Raw genomic sequence first — 23,970 nt, 5'->3', positions numbered from 1 at the left:
AAGGGATGTCCTCTGATTAACTAATATTTCCTTTAAGTAGATATTTTTCCTCTTCCTTTTGGACAGGACAGCTAGAACTGAATGACTTCATCTTAAAAAATCACAGTTTACTGGGGCAAGAGTTTTCCTTGTAGCAAGCCAGTTTTGCTCAGGAAAAAAAGACCTATATTGGGGTTGAAAGTGGCAGGGAAGACTTTACTAGTAAGCTTATTAAATTGCTTCTCTCCTCTATTAAATACAATCTTATTTATAGACAGTATTTAGTATTCTTTGTATTGAACCTTTTAGAGAAATTATTGCTGTTAGAGCAGTGATAGCCTTAGATTAAATTTTTATTCATGCAGGTTTTATACAAACGAAACTGCTGCATATTTCTATGTGAAATAGAAAACCGTGATGGTTTTGAAAGAATGGGGAGCTTCAGTGAGAGCTGTCTGACAGCTGCTGTTAATGAACACAAACCAACAAGCCTCTCGGAAGCTGCTTGTCTCTCCCTGGCTCTCCGGCAGGGAGTAGGGAAGGACAGAGATCTGTCCCACTGCTTACAGTCCCATAAATCAGAGTAACTCTGCTGAAGTCAGTACAATTGTAAGAGAGTTAAAACTAGAGGAAGTGGGAGCATTAACTATCCCATTCCCCTCACCTAAGCCTTTGCAGGCGCTGGTTTGCAGGGAACTGCTGTGAGAAAATGTCATGGGCAAATAAGGAAAAATGGAAAAGGAAAATAACTTGCTGAAAATGCAGCCTCCCTCCTCCCTTTTTTTTTTTTTAATTAAGTCTAAAATTTTAGGAATTGAGAAAGAAATGAGTGCAAAAGTTCAATATGATCACAAAGGCCAAATGTTGCCTTTTATTTGTAAAAGTAGGAGGGGAGAGCAGAGGAGGAGACAGCCAAGCGTCCATGCCCAGCACTGATGTATGTTTGCATACTGCTGTATTTGGACAAACAAGTCTCCTGGTCTTTCACCTAAAACCCAAAAAGCAGATAGATAATTGCCTTATGCAGGGTCAAGATCCTTGGCATCCATCTGCAGATATAAAGATAACTTACTTAAAAAAGCATTTGTGGTACATGTGATTCCAGCTTACTGGACATTTTGTTGAGAGAAACATTTACAAAAATGCTTCCAAATAGCTGAATGGTAAGGGAAAAGGTGAAACCAACCCCAAATATAGTACACAGGCCCTGGAGAAAGGAGCCTGGGGAAGAGACACCCTGCCTGAGTTTGGAGACTCCCAAGCCTGACATGGGCATTGCTACGAGAGCAGCAAAAAAGGCTGGAAAAAGTGTTTCCAGTGTGGTGAGTGGAAAGGGTTTCCAACCTACTACTTCTGGAAGGGAAGAGGAGAAACATCTCTTTGGGATGTCTTAAGGAAATATAGACATGGAGATCATCTCTTAGAAGCTCCAGAGATCATCAGTGCACCAACACTCCAGTAGCAGGCTCTCAGGCACAGTGCTGCCATGTCTACCTGGACCATCCACCCACTAACCAGGGAAAAGCCAGCAGCAATGAAATTCCAGTGGTGGGAGAAGGTGGCAAAACATCATCGACTGCCAGTGAGACTGAAGGAGGGACCTGCGGGCAAATGGCTCATCCAAAGATGGGAAACCCTCAGAGTCATAGACAGCCTGGATTGCTGCTTGCACTGGTTATGTGGTGGAGTGGAAGCTCATGCTGCCTGGCAGGGCACCAAGTCAGCATTTCACCGGCAAATTTGGAAACATCGTTCATCTGTCAGCACCAGCACACCCCTGACACCGTGATTTGCCACTAAGGAAAACTTACAGGAGCTGGGAATCATCAAGGATCCACTTAAACTCTCTTACAGTGAATGAGCCAGATCCTTTGAGATGATTTTTGGCCTTTCTCCATGGATCTGACAGATCCAGCCCCTTGTTGGGGTCAAAGGGACAAGACATTAGTGGTCTAACAGCAAAGCCTCCTGACTTAGTGTTCTTGCCGAAGGAGATGACCACATCAACAAATCCACCCAGGACTGTGTTGCTGAGCCCTCATGAAGACTATCCAGACTCTGGAAAAAACCCATCAAGGTAAACTGCAGAGATGCTGATGCCAGTGTGGACTGGGTTCAAATGATGTCTCCTGACTTTCCAAGATGACCCCTGACTTAGAAGTCAGGGGGAAAGACACAAACCAAAGGGTGTGAAGGGAATTTGGTGATTCAAAGCTGTGGCCTCCTGCCCTATATTTGCAGGATGAGGTCACAGGGGAATGTGAAACAGTTTTTCTTAATCCATTGAAAAATATCTGGGCTTCTCACTCCTGCAGAAAAGAGCCATTTGGCTTAATGATACCTTCCAGCTCTATGGTGCCACTCACCCAAAATGATGAAGCCTTTTACATGTCTTAATTCATCCTTTCAGCAAATGGCCAAGCCTCTGCACAGCAAAGTGCTCATGTTAACAGTACAGCACAATGGGGAAAATACAGTATAGAAAAATATGATGGTTTTATGTCTTTTATGTCTTATATTGCAAACACATAAAAACAATTAGGGTTTGGAGAATATTTTTTAAAAGCAAAGAGAATGATTGGCAAGGCAGGGAAAACAAGTACTATACCCCTGAGAGTGTCAAGGACATATTATTTTCCCAATTTTACAGAATAGAAGTGCCAGATCAAAATTACTTTCCCAAGATCACACAGGGTGATCCTGCCACCTTTTCTATTGAGTAGTTCTTACTCAAGGGTTTGTCTGTCTTCATGCCCAGAGACCTCTGTGTTTTAGGGAGTTTAAAGCCTGCTATCCAGTGGTGTAAATTTACAGCGTATTAGCTACTCTATATTTATTCCCCACATAAATATCTTTTCAAAATGAGCTGCCTCACCCAAAGGCACTTTCAGAAGTGTAAGGCCAGCGGTAATGCCGCTAAAAGAATTAACACTGTCCCACATAATTAGCGGTAATTAGTACTGGTTAGGACAGGAGTTAATGCACACTAGTGGACATAAATTCTACCTTTGTGTCCCTGTGCTGACATAAAACCAGCCTGGGAATAAGATCCCACTGGGTGGGAAAGTGAAGGGACCAGGTTAGTTACCTGATGCCTTGTGATGCTGAAGCTCAAATTCTCTTTATTCCAGACCTTTCTTCCCATCATGAAAGCCTGAATACTCTTTTTGGCAGGGTAACCATTCTGCCGATGTCCTGGTGGTATTTCATAACCCATCATTTCTCTGGGTCCTGCAGGTGAAAGAAAACCTGGATATCAAAACCCGTCCGCTGCATTGATATAGCCAAATACATTCAGGGATATTTTCATAGTTTCCCACTCTGGAGTTAACTATTTGTGGCAGCAAAACTAAATTACAGACTCGACAGCAAAGAAAACCAATCAAAAAAAAAGAAAGGATCAGAATAAATTCCAGCTATCCCCCTCCTGCAGGTGAGAAGTTGAGGGCATGATGGATGGCTTTGCAGAGGAAGGAGGATGTGTGTTGGGGCACAGGTGGCACACGTACAAGTGCCAGTGCACATCTGGCATACACATGGATTCAAGACACCAGAGGAAACTGGGACACAGGTGAGAAGTGAAGAACTAGGCACACAGAGAAGGTACTTCACTAATGCTTCAAATGTATTTTATTTCAAACTGTTTTCTACTCCTTGTCCGAGGTCAGAACTGTCCTCCTTTTGGTAGGAATTGAAGTTTTAAAGAAAATAAGGAGTATACAAAGTCACTTGACTGCAAAATCCCTCTTCTTCTTTCCTTTCTTTCTTTACTTTGAAGATGATTTGTCATAGCCCTCAATAGTTATAAATACTTGAAAGGGAAAAACTTGGAGGTAATCTTTTGGACTGAAACCCCTCATTTTTACACCTGGGCAACTGCTGTGCTTATTGAGTTAGGGAAAATAACTTAGCAAACACAGACAGAGTCTCATGATATAATCACAAAGAAAAATGAACTTTTATAACATAGAGACCACCCACTTCAGCTCCAAGGAACAGCCATTGAAAGCCAGGTTTTATTGGGGTTTGAAGGACGTGCAGGCAGAATTGCCATAGGTGCTGAGGCTGAGTCTGATTTCCAACATAACTGAGATCCATCTGCTTCTACTGTCTTCACCCAGACCTGCTGGAGCTGAACACCATTCATAATCAAGGCCCAGATGGTCTCTGGAAAAGGGCCTTTTCCAAGCAGGAAAGTGGTTTGAAGTGTAATTTTAAATTCACTTTCTAAAATACAGAGGTAAACCCCTGTATGGACACTTACTTTGATTTAACCAAATCTTACATTTATTTTGATGATTCATTTGAGCTAAACAAATAGAAAGTGCTCGTAAATTGAATTTTTTTTTATTTTTATTCTGGGCTTTCTATTACCTTAGCTAGTTTAAGGACTCAAGTTAAAGCTGGCATATTTTTATATCAGTTAGTTTTGTCTAAAAACCTGCAGGCCTGTTTGTGCCAGCTCATCGGGCGCTTGTAAATGGATTTCATCTTGATCAAAGCAAGTGGAGGCAAATGTGATTCCCAGTCCGCTGGAGAGGGAATCCCAAGACGATGTCAGCCAAGGGAAGAGTCACCTACTGCAGCCAATGTGTCACAGAACTTCAAAGCAGAATCCGTAGAGAACCTTGGCTAGGAGCAGGGAACAGATCCAAGGGAAAACTTGAGGCAGGATGGCTTGGCATCCTAAACAAAATCTATATTAAGAGACGAGCAGGTAAGAAGAACTTAATAAAAAGCACTGGAAAGTGGAAAGAGGGAATGGAATAAACTACATGCCCATGGCACCATGTGGTCTCACGAAGGAGTTTTCCTAGGAGGTCTCTTACTTGAAACACTAGAGTTTTTAACATGCTCATGAGGTAAAGTTCCTCTGAGAGTTAGTGGCTGTTTGTGATGGTCTCATGGTGTGTTTGGAGGAACACACAAACTCAACCAGGCAGTGAAACAGCAATCAGTGGAGGGGGAGACCCAGGAGCTACACTCTGTGGAGACAGAGCACAGCAGCAGGACAGACCAGAAGACTAAGCAAGGAATGTGTCAAACCACATTTCATAGTTTTGATGCCAATGCTGTCTCTTTTTGAGAATAGTGTGTGGCACATAGCTCTGGGAGGAGCCACCTGAATCAAGAAGGCAAGAGACTCCTTTGGGTGGCCCCTCATGGAGGAACCTGGCCCAGCGTCCTGATGGCTGGAAGCAGAAATGAGGCAGTTGTCTGCCTCCTGACCCAACAAGGCCAATGAAGGTGACACAAGGATGTCTAGTGAAGTGCTACTGATGGATCCCAGCCTACGTGAAGCCGGTAAGGAAACATTTGGGATGACTGTAGCTCTTCTGAAAAAACATGAAGGGAACTGCAAATATATTCAAGTGCCATAAAGGCTTCAAGTCCGGAGAAACACAGAAAGAGAAATCATATTGCTCACAAGAGTTTGTCAATACCAGTAGGGAGGGAGGAGGAGGTGGCATTCCTAGGTATGGAAACGCAGGGCGGAAAGCCACCAGCCACTCGAGTTCAGTGAGGAAAAGCAGAATTTGAACTGTGTGGGCAAGACAGATGGTGGAGCTTTCCCCTAACTTATAGACCCAACATGTGCTTCTAATACAGAAACTAAAGCAGAAGCTAGAGTTACTGCAAGGCCGAGTGTTCTAATGAATCAAATTGTCTCTACACGACTTCAAAGGCTTTGAGAAGAAGCAAGAATAACTAGAAATGTAACACTAACGGTAAGGACAATGTGGCTGGCACTGGTTAGACCCGATGAGGGTCTCTTCATCAACAGAGAGGCAAACTGTGTATCTAAAAGGATGAAAAAAAAAGTGGGTTTGGTGGTGCTGTACAGCAAAGGAGAGCGAGCAGCAGCATCCTCAAGTTCGGTGAGAATAAAAGTGAGGCAGAACAGGCTTGGTACAAAAATTAGGTGAGCAGTACAGTACTAAAATTTGATGGGGACTGAAGTAAGAAGCATTTCAAGTACTAGCAAGGGCAGGAAAATAATAGAAAGGGTTACAAATGATCAGCAATGCAGACAACTATAATAAACTATAATAAACTTCAGCTTGGAAACATAAAAGGAAAAATATGATCTTGGATGATATCGGAAAAATAATTTAAGCAAGATATTCTGCGGGGGGAGAGATCTGGGTGAGCTCCAAAGTCGCTATTTGTGAGTTAATGAAGAGAGGGGTGGGAACAGCTTGTCTTTAAGCAGAGGCCCAAGAGGCAAAGCATCTCAGCTCTGCTTCTTGTGCCACCACGTAGTTTCTTGGTCAATTACCTTGAAAACTTTCTGTGCTTCAAGAGCTCTGACTGTGGGATGAGGATTTCCTGTTGGGCACACCTGCTCATAAGACGTTCAGCTGCTATGGGGGCACTCCCCATGCCACAAGCTGTCACATAGCATTTGGATGAGTGATCCCATTTCAGGGGGATGCACTTGAGGAAGATCAAACTAAAAGGGATGGTAGAAATGGAGAGGGGGGCCGAAGCCATAGATGAGTTAGTGCATCTGTGCGGTGTCTCATAAACTTGGGTCTTTTCTGATCATGTTTGTGACTAGAGAGTCATAAAAGTAATGTTATGAGGCAAGAAGAGGGGTGAGGCCAAGAATTCAGTGCCCCTGAAATCCCCTGGAACTGCTTAGGTGGGTATAGCCTGCTGACATGCTTTTGTTGGCTCCACCACAGAGAGATTCAGAGCTACTTTGGTCATGTCTACGTGTACTATGATGCATACTTGTCTTCAGAAAAGTACAGCCCTTTTCAAAAGGTGACTTAGGCCCTTAATCCCAGTGACTTTCAATAAGAGTTGGCTGGTAGGCAGCTCCTAAAGTGTGGCTCAATGTCCACATTTGCTAAAGATGGTTTACATCCCCGTCAGAAATGGGGTGCCAAATTTTCTGTGGACTGTGGTCACTGTAGTGCTGAGAAAAGAAACAAAATATCTTTGGAAATATGAACTGAAAAGTTGAATATGGGATAGTCCTCCTCAAAGCATGCTAAGAGCCCTCTTAGTTAAAACAGAGAGTACTTATTTGGTCTAAATACTGCTAAATGCAGGAGAGCTGAGCTGATGGCTGTATGAGATGCTTCTCTGGTTCCATGTAAAAAGTACTCCCTTTCCAGAGTCTGATTTCTTATCTTGTTCCCACAACTACTCTGAGGATAAGAGCAGGAAAGCATTTTCTTTAAAGTGTAATTACAGCTTTTCAGGCAAATGTAGTCTTCAAGGTAAAAAAAAAGTGCTCAGTTGGATAAGCTGGAAGCAAATGTTCTCTTGATGCATCTTGGTGAGTTCTTCTGACTGTGGTTTTCCTTTGAGATCTGCAAATGCCTGCAGATCTTTTGTATGGACCCTTCAACCAAGCCACAGAGAGTGACCATTAGCATCGTGTCATCATGAGGGATGCTCTGAATCCCCGGATTGTTGGAGTTTCCCATCTGAAACCAGCACATGGGCCTGGGCACGAGCCTCTCCCCTGCAGACCTGCAAGGCTGGCATGGAGCAGTCGAGGGCCGGGCCGGGATGCAGGGCTGCCCTTACCGTGGCTGCAGGGCTGTGGAGGAGGCGATGCTGCTGCTGCCTTGTGGGAGGCCCAGGGCTCGGGAGGCAACTCCTGGGTCTGGGGCCCCTCCGAGGGGACGCTTGCTCTGCTCGGAGGAAAGTGCAGCTTTCACTGCCTCCCTCCCTGGTCCCCCTTCCTTCTCTCCTTCGCCTTTTTCCCCCCCCCCCTCCCTGCCTGCTTCTCACAGCTGCTGCCTTGGGGACCCAGCCTTGGTGCGGAGGAGGCCGCCTTCCCCTGCGAGGCTCAAGGGCGAGGGCAGCTGCCTCTGCAGGATGGAGAGGGGCGGCAGGGGCGGGGGCAGCGCAGGCGGAGGATGAGCACGCCTGTCCTTGGAGGCAAAGCCCAGCTCTGTGGTTTTGGGGCTGACGTGGCTGGCGTGGCACTGCTGCGAGTGGGGGGGAGTAGGGAAAGGGGAACGCCGCGTTTGAGTGCCTCTCCTCCGAGAGAGGTTTCAAAAATGGTTAGCGAGGAGAGTTTTTTTTCTAAGTTGCCCTTAGACCGGTCCTTCATGTCCGTGCACACGCAACGTACCCATATAGGCTTTTCTCGCAGCCTTCGTAGCTGGCCAAAAACTATCCAGGGGAGGTCAGAGCTACACGTACGTCCATGTACTCACCTCTAAGACCCCGAAGTGAATGACAGCCACCCATCCTGTTGTCACCCGTGCTGCTGCAGGTCCCCTCCGCTTGCCAGCACACACGTGCACCAAGCTGGATCCAAACCGCTTAGGGCTGAGCCACTTGTGCCCAAAACGCTACGAAACGAAGGAGCAAGAGCAACTAGAAGCTCTTTTGCAGCCCACTCCTCTCCCCCCCTTTTTTCTTCTTTCTTGCCGAGAGAATTGTTTGCGGGTTTGAGGAGAGGGATGTTTAAATAGCTCCGCAGATCCATTTAGTAAAGTCAATATGCAATTATGCAAAAGCCCGTGATAATGCACCCCCAGATGCAGATAACGACGGGCTGGGCTGTCCTGGGGGGAGACGCGAGCAGCTGGCAAACTCTTGGGGTGGGGGATTGCGGGGACCCTCTCACGCTCCCCTGCCTCCCCAGCCCCTCGCAGCCCCAGGCACAGGTCGGTTCCCGGTGCTGGCGGGGCTTGGGATCCCGGGAGCGTCCCGAGCCCCGTTCCGCACCGCGCTGCCGCGCGCAGAACTTTGCTCCTTATTTTCCTTTATTTTTCCAATTTATAAAGCGTAAGTGATTTGCGCCCAAATTTTTCTAGATGGTATCGTTTGCGGGAAGCCCCCTCTCCGTGAGTGCCGAGCTAGAAGAGAGCCTCGGGTTCCCTCCCATCCCACCAGGCTGAATAGCCCCAGATCCCCTCTCTTATTAATGCCCATCCTCTGCAATTGGCATCAGAGGCACGCCGAAATAATGCTGTAATGGGCTCATTAGCCGAGCTGCAGAGCGGCTTAGGTAATAGGAATGGAGCAATAGTGAAAATTAGTTTGGAGGGAAACATCAAATTGAAAAGCTCTGACAAAACTCCTCTTTGCTCTAGTTCAGCCGAGGTACTATCAGCCACCAATATTCAATTCCCTGTGGCTTCAAATTGATTTTATTTTTTTTTTGTTACTCGCTAATTTGCTTCTCGTACAATGTCGCAAGTATTTTCAGACTCATTTGAAAGGGTAAAATACTTTGTTCAACTTTTTAGAAGAGTGGCGTTCGACTTCTTATACCAGAAGTACGATTTCTGCTTTAATTTCTGCTTTATGTACTCTGAGGAAAGTATCCGTAATACCTTCTTGATAAAAAAAATCCCAATCAGCAGGTTGTTGTTTCCTTCAAAGACAGCAATTTTACCCACAGAGACGAACTGGGAGCTGAATTTAGCCCAGCAGAAGTGGGGAAAGTTTCCAGAAAAAAAAAAAAAAGGTATCGAATATTTTAGGCTAATGTCACCCTCTGTTGAACTCTAGCAAGTGGCTCTGAAGGCAAAGAGCTGTCGGAGTTGGTCCGCTACAAGTGGCAGGAGGGTTTGCTTGTACCTTTATTTAACATATTGAAAAAAACCCACTATTGTTCATCTACGTGGGTGTCTCCGGCTTTTTAGGCTACGTGCGGGCATATGTGTGGACTGAAAACAGGCGCTTAGAGATCTTTGCTTTAAAAAACTCCTTGTAGCTCACGTAGACCACTCGATTTTTATCTGCATGTCCAGTCGGCTGCTGCCATTCTCTGTAAATATGACAGAGGCTTTGCATTTCACAGCCCCTCTGCGTCCCTCGCCTCGCAAAAGTCAAGGGGTTTTTTTAAAGGTATTTTTAAAAAAAAAAAAAAAAAAAAAAAAAAAACAAACTAAAAGCAAAACCTTTTTTTTTTTTAATCTCTTCTTGAACTTTGTATTTTTGAGGAGAGCATCCCAGGCGCCACGGGAGCGAAGATCCCAGTGGGCAGGGAGAGAAGGGAGGGGAATTACCCAGCTCAGCTGCATCTGCATGAGAGCACCCGCGTCTCGGGCACGGGCAAAGGTTCGGGAACTTAAAACAGCAACTTTATTGTTTCCTCTAAGCCGGGACGAACACTGGGCTGGCGTGAACTGCCCTCCTGATACCCAACCGAATAGTGGCATCAAAGTGATTGCCTTCGCTGCCCTCCGAGAGCATCCTCGGTGTGGGAGCTTCCCGGATTGGAATCTCTCCCTCTGCCCACGAGCTGCAGCCGGCTGGTGAAGTTTTTAAACAATTTGCAAGTATTTTCCCCTTCTTTTTTCTAAAAAAAATTCCCCCCTGTGCTACATATTTAGCTAATGTCCAACTGCCTCGCATCGGTAAACTCAAACCATCTTTGCCATATCATCGCTTCGCGCTCTGCAGTCAGTAAAGTCCTAAACACTTAAAAGTGGAGGTTTTATACAATTTTACAAGTGTAACCGAAGAAAAAAAAAAATTGTCTCTACGGCTTTTCTGTCCGGGGTCGCTTTTTTCTTCTTCTACCGAGCAATTGGGCACCTCCGGCCCCCCTAAATTGCCGAAAACTGGACTTTTCTCTCGCAGAAAATTTGGAAGCGTTTCTGCCTGTAGTTTTCCCGTCTCCCAGTAGACGGCACAACAGCTCAATCCTTGGGATGCAGAACAGCCCAGCGGCTTTCCCCCTTTTTTTTTTTTTTTAATTAAGCAGCCAGAGTTTTACCCAGCAATTTTGTTTTATTGTTATTATTATTTAATGCAACGAGAAGTATAGGAATATCAACAGGCAAGAGAGAGGGCTTGGCATAGGCAGGGAGTACAGAAGCGCGGGGAGCAGATGGGCTAAAGGCAGGCAGGGAGCGTCGCGAACCCCGGCGCGGAGCAGCGCTTCCAAATTAACCCAAATGAACTTGTAGCGCCTAAATCGTGAAAGAAAAAAAAACTCAACAACCCCAACACTATGGTGCTGCCGGGCTCTGCGGTTATTTTGGGGATTTTAGGCTGAAATTGTCTATTTGTAGTGTGAGATAGGAAGGGCAAGGCTCAGGTCGGCTCTGTGCTGCTTTGCCCCGGCTACCCCGAGGTGCCACCGCGGGGGAAACCTGGCAGCCGCCGCAACTTTTGTCCCTGAAAGGCTCCTTTTGTGTGCGGGTACCTTCACTCCCGTCGCTGTCACCGCTGTCACCGTTGAAGTCACAAAAAATCGCGGCCAGTAACTCATTTCCCAGTTCGTTTTATTAAAATATATATATATATATATATATATATATATATAGCTGTGTTTCGAAAGTTTTAAGACATCCGTAAATTTTATTGGGAAGTATTTTATGAAGCCCTCCATCTAATTAATCAAAATCCCCCATAACTTCTGCAAACGTCAGGGCCAGCCGTGGGGGGGAGCGGGCAGTCCCCGTTCCCGGTTCCCCCGTTCCCCCGCGGTTCCCCGGGCCCGGGCTGTGCCGGCGGTGGGCGCAGGGCAGCCCCGGCTGTCCCCGGGCTGGCTCTCTGGACGGACCCGTCGCTCTTTTGTTTTTCTGCATCGGGAGCTAGTAAACACCCCCCCACACACCCCCAAATCCTGGCGCTGCGCTTCATCTGCGCGCTTAAACCCCTCGCATTTAACCTCCTTTTATGATCACACGCACCCTACCCCCCACCCCGATCTGACCTTTAATGGGCTTTAAACAAGTTCGGGTTTCCCCCCCTCCACCCTCCATCCCTCTTTCAACCGCTCCATCAGGCTCTGACTTTTCGGGTATCTCCGCACGTATCGCTCCCCTCCTTTCCTTATCTGAAGCATTCCTGGATTATCTCCCGGCCGCCTTTTCCAATGCTTTCTTCTGCGGTTTCTTGTTTGTTTGGCTCTTCTGGTTGTTCCTATTTCAGTTTTCAGATTTCAATATTAAGGGTGAAAGAGCACACTTGGATGCTAATTCTGCCCCCATCCCCGTCCCCAGTCCCCCCCTCCCGCCCCCCCAGTCTCTGCTAGGAAGGCGGCAGGGAAGCCTGCTAGAAACCATTTGATTGTTCCTAGGTATGACTAATTCTTTCCTTAAGCTGGGAAATTCAGCCTGATTAAAAGCCTCATTTATTATCCGATAAGCAAATGGACCCAGATTCCACCTCGTGGAGGAGGCTCCCTCGCTCCCCAGACGCCCTTTTTTTGCCTCAGCTCGGAGGGTCCGTTCCTCAAAGGCCCAGCCGGGGTCGGGGGGGTCGCGCAGAGGGCGCGCAGCGCTCCGCGCTCTGCGCCGAGGCCGCTGCTCGGCCCGCCGCTCCCGCCAGACCCCCTCGCTCTTTCCTCATTGCTTTTCCCTTATCCCTATTCTCCCCCTCGCCCCCCCCCCCCCCCCCCCACCCCCCGCACCCCTCTCACTCTTTCGCGATGGACAAGCGTAAATAGATTCCTGCAAAACAGCAAGTTTTGGGGAAAAAAAAAAAAAATAAAAGAGGAGCCTTGCCTAAAAAGGTGGCGGGGCGAGATGCTGTGCGGGTCCTGCTGCCGCTCAGCGCATCAGCCCCGGCAGGAGTTTACCGGGATAGCGCGGATCTGGCCGTTTACTTTTCCCCGTTTAATAGATGATTAATTGCTGTCCGGATTAGCACACCCCCCCCCCTTTTTTTTTTTTTTTTTTTCTCCCTTTTAATTCTGGCCGGCCTCTCGCCGGCGGAGCGGCGGGCAGAGCAGTTCCTCGCAGCGAGCCCTAAGAGTAATAACTGTTTGCTAATTGTAAAATCCTTATCCAGGATGAGGTTTGGGCAAACAATTTGTAGGGCTGTAATTACATTGTAAAAGTGTTTCGGGCTCCGGGTTGCGCTGAATTAAGCTCATAAAGGCCCGGTGAGGACGCTGGAAAAGGGCCTTTTGGTGTTTTTGTTTTTTTCCCCCTAATTTCTTCTTTTTTCGGGGAGGAGGGGGTGAAGGAAAAAAAGGATGGGGAGAGGAGGAGAAGCATCCCTGGGAGTTGAGTCGAAGCAACCCCCTGCAAGGGACCGCTGCGGTGGGGAATCGTTCCCGAGCGCCGTTCCCGGGGGAAATCAACAGGGAGATGAACCCCACGCGCGTCGCTGGGTTGGGTGGGTTGGGGGGGGAGAGTCAGTGTATGAAAACGGCTCTTACCTGAGAGGTCTGTATTTCCCTCGCCGGGATAAAAGGCCGGTTCCTAGCGGAAAGGGGGCGGGAGGGAGGAGAGGAGGGAGTGGGGGAGATCATCGAAGCGGGTTTCCCCGAAGTTTGAGACGTGGCGGCCCCCGGGGCTCCGGCAGCAGCGGAGCAGCGTCCCCGAGGGGTTTAGCGGGGGGACACCCCTGTCACTCCCCCCGTATCCTCCCGGGGGCCGGGGGGTTCCCCCTCTTCCCGTGGGGGAGATGCGATAGCGCCGGGGGGCAGCTCTCCTCGCAGGGCTCCCGCAGGTACGGGAGGAAGGGGCACGGCGAGTTCTCCGCTCCCGCACCGGCGGGGCTGCGGGAAAGGGAGGGATGGCTGTGCTTTGGGGACGCGAGGCAGCGGGACCCCCGGCTCGGCGGGTGGAGGCACCGGCGCGGCGGGCGGGGGGAGGAGGGCAGAACAGCACGGCCGCGGAGCCCGGCGGAGGGGACAGGGCTGGCAATAGGGCTGGCAATAGGGCTGGGAATGGGGCTGGATGGGGACGAGGATGGAGCGGGGGGGGGGGGGTTGTCGATCCCCCCCCCCCCTCACCCCCCCGGCGCGCGCCGGTCCCGAGCCCCGCTCCCCGCGCGGACCAATGGGGGCGCGGCGCGGGGCGGCGCGGCGCTGATTGGCCGTTGGCGGCGCGGCGGCGGCGGCCGGGTGAGCTCACTCGGCCGGCGGCCGCGGGGGGAGCCGCCGGGGGGGGGCGGGCGTTGGGGGGGGCCCGGCCGGCGGAGAAGCGCGGGGCGGGCGGCGCTGGCCACGGCGCGGGAGGGGCGCTGCGCGGGGCGCGGAGCGGCGGCGCCGCCAGACAAAAGGGCGGCGGGAGCGCCCCCACGGCGGCGGCGGGGCGGACGCAGCGTGCTGTGTGTGTGCGAGGGGGGGTGTGTGAGGGCAGGGCCGGGAGGGGGCGGTGTGTGTGTGTGTGAGGAGAGGCGCGGGGGCTGCGGGGCGGGCGGCGCGGCGCGCCCCCCCCCGCGCCGGTGGCGGAGTTGCTGCCGCCCAGCGCATTGTGTAAGACGCGACCTGTTATGGCCACCACTACTTCCGGGTTCCCGCAGTCTGCTCCAGCCCGGCGCGGCTGCTGCGCTCGGGCGGAGCGGCGGCGGAGGGACGGACGGACGGACACACGGAGGGACGGACGGACGGCAGCGCTCGGGCAGCGGCGGCGGCGGCGGCAGCGCCTCCTCCTCCTCCCCCCGCCTCCCTCCCTCCCTCCCCCCCCCATCCCGCCCCGCTGCCCTTCCTCCCGCGCCCGCCCCGCACGGCACCCGCGCCCGGCCCGCCTCCGCCAGCCTCGCCCGCCGGCCGCGCAGGGGCAGAGCGAGCCGGCGCCGGCGAGGAATTAGGAGCGATTCCGCGAGGAGGAGCGGAGAGAGAGAGAGAGAGACAGAGACAGAGAGAGAGAAAAAAAAAAAAGCAGCCCCCCCACTACCACCATCATCATCATCATCATCATAATAACCATAATAAAAGGAGAGCCGGCGCGTTTAGCGAGCCTTTTTAATTTTTAATTTTTTCTCCCCCCTCCTCTTCCTCCTTCTCCTCCTCCCTCGATTTTTTAATTTTTTCTTTTTTTATATAAATTTTTCTCTTTTTTTTTCTTTTTTCTTTTTTTTTTTTTTTTTGGGTGAGCGCACTCGAAAATTAACATTCGCGGTGTCCTGCGCGGTGGGAGCACACGCAGCGGATCATCATCAGTCATTCACCACCTTGACAACCTCGCCTGTGATTGACAGCCGGAGTGGCAAAAAGCCATGAGACTTGGTAGTTGGGTTTGAGGGGCACTTTAAAAAAAAAAAAAAAAAAAAAAAAAAAAGAGAGAGAGAGAGAGAGGAAAAAAAACTGATTTGGGGAAAGGATATTTGCTTTCGCCCCGCTGCTGTCTTGGAAACGAGAGGGGGAGAGTAAGAGAGAGAGACAGGGAGAGAGGGAAGAAAGAAAGAAAAAAGAAGGAAGGAAGGAGGGAGAGTTGATTTTTTTTTTTCTCCTAATTTTTTTTTTCTCCTTTTTTAATGCTGAGTTACCGTATCGCTTCGCTGAGATCCAGCAAGCCGAAGATTTTACTCGATTGCTTCCATTGCTGGCGACGCTAAGGGATTTTTGCCTTTTTTTGGGGGGTGAGGGGGGGGGAACTTCGCGTTTGTTTCTTTTCACACTGGCCTTAAAGAGGATATATTAGAAGTTGAAGTAGGAAGGGAGCAAGCAGGCCGATGGCGCAAAGGGTACGTATGATTAAAAAAAAATGGATTTCAAATGTGAAATAATATTGAAACGTGGCTGACAGAGACGCTGCGAAAAAAGTTTCTTTTCTTTTTTTTTTTTTTTTCCTCCTTTTTGGAACAGGGGCACAAAGCGGTGTCCTGCAGTGGGAGGATTTATCAGTTGTACTTGTAGGCTTAAAACCTGCGTATATTGCTATTTTCTTGATTCTTTTACTCCCCATCCCGGAGCTCTCAGGGAAGAGGCAAAACCTTCTATACATTAATGACATGCAGGCATGTAAGTGAATATGTCCGAGCCTCTGTATTTGTTGGTTTTGTAGCTCTAGTCCTACCAATGTCTTTTTTAAAGTCATCAGTGCTTGAAATATTTGAATGTGTGCATGTCTCTGAGCATTTTGCTGTGTTAGTGATGATATACCGCTTCACTTTAGGAAGATAAGTTCTGGCTGGGAGTAAGCACAACTTTTTTTTTTCTTTTACCTCCTTTTTTTTTTCTTCTCTTTTTTTTTTTTTTTAGTATATATTCTGTCACAAAAGGTGCAGTGTAATGGGCAAACCCCCCCACTCTTCTAGAAAGAAAGTGACTTTAATTTGAATTGGAGGTTAACAGCATTCACTGCCATGTGTATTGTTGTTTCTATTTTGGGTGCGATCTCTTTTTTTTTTTTTTTTTTTTTTTTTCTTCCAACTACCTCCTGAATTGAAGTTTTGAGGAGGAAAAAAATAAATCAGCCGAGGTCGGGTGAACAGGGTTTTGGGAAAGGAGAAAAGTCCTGGAAAGAAGTTTTCTTGCCTAATTTGCCTGCCGCCGTCCGAGAGCTGGTTGGGAAAGAAAGTTCCTCTGCTGACAACTTGCCTTTTACTCTTTCGGTCCAAGCAAGTGTCAGGGATCTTTAAAAGTGTTTATTCGCACCTTCGCTTTTAATAGATGAAAAGTGGCCGTTTCCCCCGCTGCCTGGGAACCGCGGTAGCTTTTGCTCCTTAATCTTTAACAAAGAAAACCCTTAAAAAAAAAAAAAAAACAAAACGGAAGGCATTCCCAAAATCCCGAGAGCCCGGGCGAACGTTTCCAGCTTTTCGGCTTTAAAAGTTGCATTCTCGTGGAATTGCTGGGAAATCCGCAAATCGCTAGTTCTGGGTCTTTTTTTTTTTTCCCTTGTGTTTGTATGTGTGCCGCTGCTGAAGTTTTTTGCATCCTCGCTGGGTGTGAGGTACCTGACTTCTTATCAGCGGGGGAAAAAAAAAAAAAAAAAAAAGTTTAGCGGAGGGAAGATTTTGGACTCCGGGAAACCGCTTCCATTCGCAGGAGGGGGGTTGGGAGATTCGGGGGATGGGGATTGGTGCGGGGTGGGGGTTTGTTTTTTTTTTTTTTGCGCTTTTATTTATTTTATTGTTGTTATGATGATTATTATTTCTCCCGCGCCCCAGACTCGGAGGGTTTCGGGCCGGAGGAGCCCGGCCCGGGGCGGTGTTTCCCTCCCCAGGGCCGGCGCGGCGGATCCCGGGCGCGCTCCGGGGGGATCGCGGCGCGTCCCCGGGTGGTGGTGGGGGGACACACAGGGCAGCGAAGCTGCTGCCGAGGGCACTGCCCACTCCCCACACCCCTGACGCCTCTCTGCTCTCTGTCTCTCTCTCTCTCTCTCCCCCTCTTTCTCTCTGTGCCCCGCAGTACGACGAGCTGCCCCACTACGGCGGCATGGAGGGGGTGGGCATCCCCACCACCATGTACGGGGACCCCCACGGCGCCCGCCCCATGCAGCCCGTGCACCACCTCAACCACGGGCCGCCGCTCCACTCGCACCAGTACCCGCACGCCGCCCACGCCAACGCCATGCCCCCCGCCATGGGCGCCTCCGTCAACGACGCCCTCAAGAGAGATAAAGATGCCATCTACGGGTAGGTTTGGCCGCGCAGGGCTCCGCGCAACCTGCGCGGGATGGAGCGCGGGGGAGAGGTGGAAGGGGGGGGGGAGTGCGCGGGGTGGGGAAAGATGGAGGGATGGGCAGCGCTGCGCGGTGAAGGGCCGCGTTCTTAATTTCGTGTCGTTGTTATTACCGGTTTAAAGGGTGGGGAGAGAGGGCTGGGGGTCCCCTCGGTATGGGGAGCCCGGGAAAGTAGGGGGGCAGCAGGCATCGCCGCGGGGAGGAGGAAGAGGAAAATGATATTCCCAGGGCACAACCTGCGCCGGGTTGGTCAATCTCTGCACGGAGTTTTGGGAGCAAGGGACAGTTTGGAGCGCTTTGCCCAACTTTCCACCTTGTTCGTCTTTCCTTGCGTTGTGGAGGAGAGAACTCGAGAGCTGCTTCTCTCAGCTTTTTTTTTTTTTTTAATTTTTCTTTTAATTTTCATTTCTTTTAAAGTTTTTATCCGACAGCATTGAATGTTTCTCAGTGTGGCAACTTGTAAAGCGGTTTCTAGGCCGTTGTGATGGGAGCTGATGGGGTTACACTGGGCGCAGATGCTTTTAAAATGTATCTGCCCAGCTGGAGTTTGAAGGGAAGTTTAGGAGCCTCTAAAAATCGCTCTCAGGACAGTGAGGAGAAGGAGGAGGAAAATAAAATTCATGGCGTTCGGTTACTTTATCGGGTTATAAGAAATATGAAGGGTTGGTTAAAACTCGGCAGTGAACGGTACCCAGAAGAAAAAAAAAAAAAAAGTATGAAGCCCTGGGAGAGAAAAAAAAAAATGAACTCCCTGTTATAAATATACATATATACGTGTGTGTGCGCCCACGCTTATTTATTTATTTAAATTATTAAACGGGCGAGGGAACCAGATGCACACGCTGCCTTTCTCCCGGGAAGGCTTTCCAAGCTGGGATTGCCCAGGAGCACCTGGTTCCCCCCGCGGGTCGGCGGCTGCGGAGCCCCGGGGGGGCGGAGGGCCGGGCAGGCAGTAGGGGAGGCAGCCGGGCAGGCCAGCGCCTGCCAGTGGGTCGGAGCTGTGTTGAGTGGGTTTAGGGGCTTTTTCTTATTTTTTTTTTTTTTTTAATTTGGATGGGGATTGTTTATTTTTCTGTTTTTCTCTTGGTTTGGTATTTTGTTGTTTTTTTTTTTTTTTTCTTTTCCTTTCCCTTTTCGCTCCCAGCAAGTCCTCCAGCAGAAAACAGGAATTAAAAGCTTGAAAGGCAAGAAAGTGTACGTCCAGGGGATTTTAATTTTTTAATTTTTTTTTTGTTTTTTCCTAAAGACAAGGAAAGTTAATTCAAAATGGCTGCTGGAACCGGCTTGGGTTTTATTCTTGGCTTGTCCTAAGGTTGTATTAACAATATCTGCGGCCAGACAGCGCCGAAAGGCCGGGGAGATGCCGGGCTGCCGGCCGGCCGGCTGCGGGAAGGGGCCGGGACGCTGCGGGAGGCGGCGGGGGGTGCCGGAGCCCCCTCTGTGGGTGCCCCCCTCCCCACTCACGCTGCTGCGGGACTAACTATTGTTGTGTTTGGCTTTTTTTTTTTGTTTCGTTATGATATTTTTCCCCCCCTCTGTGTGTGTGACTATTGTATTTTCTTTCAGACACCCCCTGTTCCCTCTTTTAGCACTGATTTTTGAGAAATGTGAATTAGCTACATGCACACCCAGGGAGCCCGGGGTAGCGGGAGGCGATGTTTGCTCCTCTGAGTCTTTCAATGAAGACATAGCAGTGTTCGCCAAACAGGTCAGCAAAACCGGGTTGAAACAGTGAAAGAAAAAAAAAAAAAAAAGGAAAAAGAGGGGAAAAAAATCCGTAACGAGAAAAACAAGTCTCTGTTGAGATAAAGATGCGCGTTTCCCCCTCCCCCCTCTCTTACTGCAAGAGGCAAAAAAAAACCCCAAAACAAAAACCACTCCAAAACCCCAACCAAAGCAAAACACGCAAAAAAACTAATCGGGAAATCTCGGCATTTACCAGCCCCTTAAAAAACTGGGTAATGTGGAGCGGTCTGTGCCTGGCCGGGAGTTTCGCTGCGCGACTCCCGGGAGCCGGGACGGGCTCTGCCGGGGAAGCTCCGTAGGTATTTTTCGGTATATTTGATTCACTTGCTCAAGTGTTTGGCTGATGTACTAAATCCAGCAGTCAGGGCTTTGCACGGAAGGTTACATAATGGACCCGACAGTGTAATGAAGCAAGAAATAATAACGTCTGCTTTTTCTGCTTCCATATTTCAAATCTTTTTTATTATTATTTTTTTCCCCCTCTCCTCCCCTTTCTTATATTTAGATCCGAGCAGAGAAACCCCTCTTTTCCTCTAATCCTGAACTGGATAACTTGGTAAGAGTTAACACTTCTTCCTCTCCCCACCCCCACCCTCCCTTCCCATTTATTTATTATTTTTTTTTTAAATTTCTGTGTCATCTGGAGAGGTGGTTTGGTGGTGCTAAATTGAAAATTTCTCACGTGGATTTTTTTAAAATTACAATTATTATGATGGCGATTTTTATATTTACTAGTAAATACGGTGTGGTAGTTGCTTGCAAGTAAAAAGTCCCGTAAGGATATACATAAAGGAAAGCCCCATCCAAAGGGGAGCTGGCGGGCTTGATGGTGAGCTTTCCTGCCCAAGAGGAGCGTGGATTTATCCCCGCTGTAGCCACCCCCTCCATGCACCTTTTAGCAGCTCCATGGGAAGGGAAACCTAGAGGATTGCTATGGCTGGAGATGCACTGGTGGCAAATTCACCAAAAATGAGATCTTTTCTCTCTTTCTTTCCTTCCCTCCTTAAGGATAAATATTTTGCCTCTGCTGTAGGAGTCCCGCTCCCACTTTCGCAAAGCGAGGAGCCAGTGATGGTGTTTAGAGAGTTGGGGTTTTTTTTTAAAGAAATGTTTATGATCCGTATAATTCAGTTGCTTCGTTGCAATAGGGATTTTTTTTTTTTTTGTTAACTCTAGATCGCTTCTCGTTAAACAGCACACAAAGCCACCGCTATTAAGTTTTAGTGTTATTGCCATAAATCAAAACAACTTTTTATTTACTACTAGAGAAAAGTCAAGCTACAAAGTGCGGCCGGGGCGGCTGTGGGAAATATCTCCAAATCCAGGAATGAGATTAATACTCTTGTTGTTTGTATCTTTGCAGATGATTCAAGCCATACAAGTATTAAGGTTTCATCTGTTGGAATTAGAGAAGGTAATTTTTGTCTCTCTCTTTCTCTCTCTCCTTCCCCCCCTTTCTTCCTCCTCCGTTTCAGTACTGCTGAAGTTCAGGCTTCTGGTAAATTTGCATAAATGTCTTTCTTTCTGGTAATTAGTGTCAAGACCAATCTTGGCGTCCATTTCTCTTCGCAGTTTAATTACAATTTCAGCCTCTAAAACCGAGCTCTCGAACGCCCAGGCCTTGTGTTCATTGTAATACTTTGCTGGCTTTGTATAAATAGTTGCAGTTCTGTGGTGCCGCAGATGAGACTCAAAATGGTTAGTTCAGTCAAGCCCCTGAAATTGTGATTAAAAAATATATATATATATTGTTTTTTCTTGGTGATGGTGAGGAAGGGGCTTCGGTTGCAGTTAGTTGGAATGGGGAATTTTTTAGTTTTTTTTTTTTTTTTTTTTAAGAGCCATCTGCAGGTCAGGCTCAGGGCGCGGATTGTCCTGTAACATTTTGCAGAGACAAAGCAGAGTTGATAGTTCTGTCTGTCTCTTGTTCCTGGGAATATTGTACACCTCCGAGCAGAAGAAAGAGATTGCAGCCTAACTGCAGGATTTTTTTTGTCGGCTGTTTTAGAAATCTTAGGAGGGAGAATGCTAATTTCTAAGAAGGTGGTGTCATCCGAGCTCACATTAAATTGGAAGTGCGCTCTTGGTTTCCTGAGGATTTTTTACGTGTCATTGATAGCTGGCCTACAAGAGAATTCCCTTTCTCCTAAAAATAAACATTTTGAGAGGTTTTTAAATAGTTGAAAAGTTTCTCAGGAGCCTCAGTCACTTTATCTAACCATAACTGGCAGGTTGTTCTCGCTCTACCGAAATGTGTTCAAATCTTCCCATTAATAAAGGCGGCTCAGGTACGAGTCTATCAGAGCGACTGGGGATTTCAGGGCTCGGATGCCTATAATGTATTTCAGCCCAGTGCATCGGGATTTTTTTTTTTTTTAAATCCTTTTTTCTGTCCTCATACCCCTTTGGAAAGGGTTTATGATGAAATAACTGGATGAAATTAAATAGTTTACCTTAAATGTCACCCATGCAGGTCACCTCTCTAATGGCCACAGCTCCGGGAGCAGATGAATTTAACACGGGTGTTGAATATGTTGTAGCCTGTGAATCATCTTGTCACTGTCAATTTTCTGGGATATCTCTATTTTGCGAGAAAAGAAAGTTATTCCTAATTCTGGATGCGTCTAGAGGTCTCAGGGGGATAATTGCAGTGTGTTTCCCCTATTTAGGACTTTTGATGTCACAGGGGTGAAGGGGGGAGACTGGTTGCACTTGTCAATTTTACTTATGTATTCCTGATTATATTTTCTTACCGTTTTTCCCCCCCCTTCTTTCTTTTTCTTTTTTTTCTCTTTTTTTTTTTTTTTTTTTTTTTTTTTTTTTTTTTTTTTTTTTTTTTTTTTTTTTTTTTTTAACCTCTGTCATAATGTAGGTACACGAATTATGTGACAATTTCTGCCACCGGTATATTAGCTGTTTGAAAGGAAAAATGCCTATCGATTTGGTCATAGACGATAGAGAGGGCGGATCAAAATCGGACAGTGAAGACATAACAAGATCAGCAAATCTAACGGATCAGGTATGATCTCGCCAACGCCGCACACGCTAAAATTTGTATGCAGATCGCTCGCTGGGTCACTACGCCTCCTTTTATTATTTGCATATGATTAAGTCCCTTTTAGATAAATTTCCATCGAAATGAAAATTTTTGAATAATGTGGCTATTATTGCTTCATTAAGGCTTGCTCCCGGATTCGACCTGGCGAGATGAGCTTGTAAAAGCGTCGCCTGCAAACTCGACCTGTTTCTTGTCGCTTTTAATTTTTGTCTTTATTTTATTTACCCTTTCCAATAATAGAAGTGGTGTCTGTGGATCGCTGGCTTCTTGGTAGCTTAGGGAAGGAAGGGCTGGAGTCGTTGACCAAAATAATAATAAAATCCGAGATAGGTGGTCCGGGGAAGACAGAGAGGGTTTGAAATCTAGCAAATACTGGCTATTTTCTTCCCGTCTCTACGGTTCATTAGTCCGTCTTGTCAGTTTTCCTTGGCCGAACGCTTTTAGACTTGAGTGAACATTGCTTTGTGCACGCCTGCCTGCTGCAAATGCGCCCATTTTATTTTACTTAATAGGGGGGGAAAAAAAGGGAGAAAATAAAATGGGATTCAGGTTTTAAATTCTTTTTCCTTGATCTTTCAAGTTTTCATGCCCTCTCTCTAAAAAATAAATATAGTCAAAGCCAAAGCCAAGCCAGCAAAGCCTCGCGTGGCTGTGACGGTGTCCAGGTTTTGTTTGGGATGGTTCAGACCTTTAATGCCGGCTGCAGCTGGGTGGGAAATGCGAGTGAGCTGAGTGAGGAGAGCTGGCTGTCCCCTCTCCCCTCCCTCCTCCTCGTCTGTCCCTTCCGCCGGCTGGGATCCTTGCCTTTTCATGGGAGCGTTTGGGGCTAATGCAGGAGGTGCCCAGATCTAAATTAGGCTCCTGGATGATAGAAGTGACTGAGATTTGGCTTTTATTCGAGTTGGGTGAAACGGTGGGGTTTTCGCGGTCCGTTTGTTTTCTCTGAACTGAGGGGTAGCAGCGCTTTGCCTGTGAGAGAAGGGGACCTCGAGCACACACAGAAAAATAAATCCGCGGTTAAAACCCCCAAGTTATTTCTTCTTTATGATCAGCTACGCAAATAGAGTCTTAGGAGCGATCTGCTCCTGACTCTGGAGGTTTCCTTTTGTTCAAGCAAGGCGCAGCCAAGCAGACAGGAGTTGCCTGAGCCGCTTTGCCGTTATCACCGGCACTGTCAGCTGGGAGTTATTTTATAGATCACCGACATGAAGGTGCGTTGCATCGCAGCGTGGGCAGTATCTGAAATATTTTCTCCTGTCTGCCAAAGGCTATCGGGGTAGTGTCGTGACAGGGGGAGGCAGGCTTGAAGGAAGGCATGAACTTTTAAAAAGGGGTTTATATGCGCATAGGTGGGTTGTTTTGGTGTTTTTTGTTTTTTCTTTCCGCCCAATTTTGCTGCGAAGGGGGAAAGCTTGGTGGGGCGGGAGGAGGGCGGCACAGCAGGGCGGTACCCGGGGCCGGGGAGGATGCTCCGGGCGGCCGGCGGCCCCGTACAGCGCCTTAGTGCAAGGGGAACCCTCCAGCCAGGGTCTAGCTGAGGGAAGCTCGGCTCGCTGCTGTTGAATAAAAATTGTAATCCAACAAGTCTAACTAGAAAATGGGTTTCTAAAAGCTCTGGAGTGCTGGGTACATAAAGCTATTTGAGCAAATTACAAGAATCGCTCAGGGGCACGAATGAAATCAACACTTTAATTGCCTCCAAAATGAAGATTTATACCCCATTTTCCCAACGAATCATTATTTTATTAAAGTGAAAGCTAAAGAAATGAAGCTATAGTTTTGGGGTTGTCGGGGGTGTCGGTGTGTTTCTCCACACACCCCCTTGCCTCTACCCCCCCTGCCACCACCTTTTAGTCGCCGGGACCGCGGACCTTACGCTCCCGGGGCCGT

General features: G+C 48.2%; 1 protein-coding gene and 2 long non-coding RNA genes across 5 annotated transcripts in view; 1 reads left to right on the top strand and 2 right to left on the bottom strand.

The window, feature by feature from the left end:
- The window catches only part of LOC120323208, a 38,229-nt gene extending 30,012 nt beyond the window's left edge, over window positions 1-8,217 (bottom strand). For both annotated transcript variants that reach the window (XR_005563450.1, XR_005563449.1), the window contains exons 1-2: window positions 8,163-8,217; window positions 3,068-3,210 (exon numbers count right to left, since the gene is read on the bottom strand). This is a non-coding gene — a long non-coding RNA (uncharacterized LOC120323208). The remainder of the gene's footprint in view (window positions 1-3,067; window positions 3,211-8,162) is intronic.
- A 2,458-nt stretch (window positions 8,218-10,675) lies between these two features.
- Window positions 10,676-13,621, bottom strand: LOC120323207. Its single transcript, XR_005563448.1, has 2 exons — window positions 13,079-13,621; window positions 10,676-11,835 (listed from the first exon to the last, which is right to left on the bottom strand). It is a non-coding gene; the product is annotated as an uncharacterized LOC120323207 (long non-coding RNA).
- Window positions 13,622-14,905: 1,284 nt separating this feature from the next.
- MEIS1 (Meis homeobox 1) overlaps window positions 14,906-23,970 on the top strand; it is a 107,645-nt gene continuing 98,580 nt past the window's right edge. For both annotated transcript variants that reach the window (XM_027751696.2, XM_027751869.2), the window contains exons 1-6: window positions 14,906-15,333; window positions 17,003-17,229; window positions 18,843-18,984; window positions 19,528-19,578; window positions 20,386-20,436; window positions 21,895-22,041. In XM_027751696.2, the coding sequence (XP_027607497.1) occupies window positions 15,322-15,333; window positions 17,003-17,229; window positions 18,843-18,984; window positions 19,528-19,578; window positions 20,386-20,436; window positions 21,895-22,041 (630 nt within the window). In that variant the 5' untranslated portion in view covers window positions 14,906-15,321. The remainder of the gene's footprint in view (window positions 15,334-17,002; window positions 17,230-18,842; window positions 18,985-19,527; window positions 19,579-20,385; window positions 20,437-21,894; window positions 22,042-23,970) is intronic.

The sequence above is a fragment of the Pipra filicauda genome, unplaced genomic scaffold (genome assembly GCF_003945595.2).
Source record: "Pipra filicauda isolate LSUMZ 115617 unplaced genomic scaffold, ASM394559v2 scaffold109_size3271384_pilon, whole genome shotgun sequence".
Classification (NCBI taxonomy): Eukaryota; Metazoa; Chordata; class Aves; order Passeriformes; family Pipridae; genus Pipra; species Pipra filicauda.
This window is presented reverse-complemented; position numbering and strand designations above follow the sequence as displayed.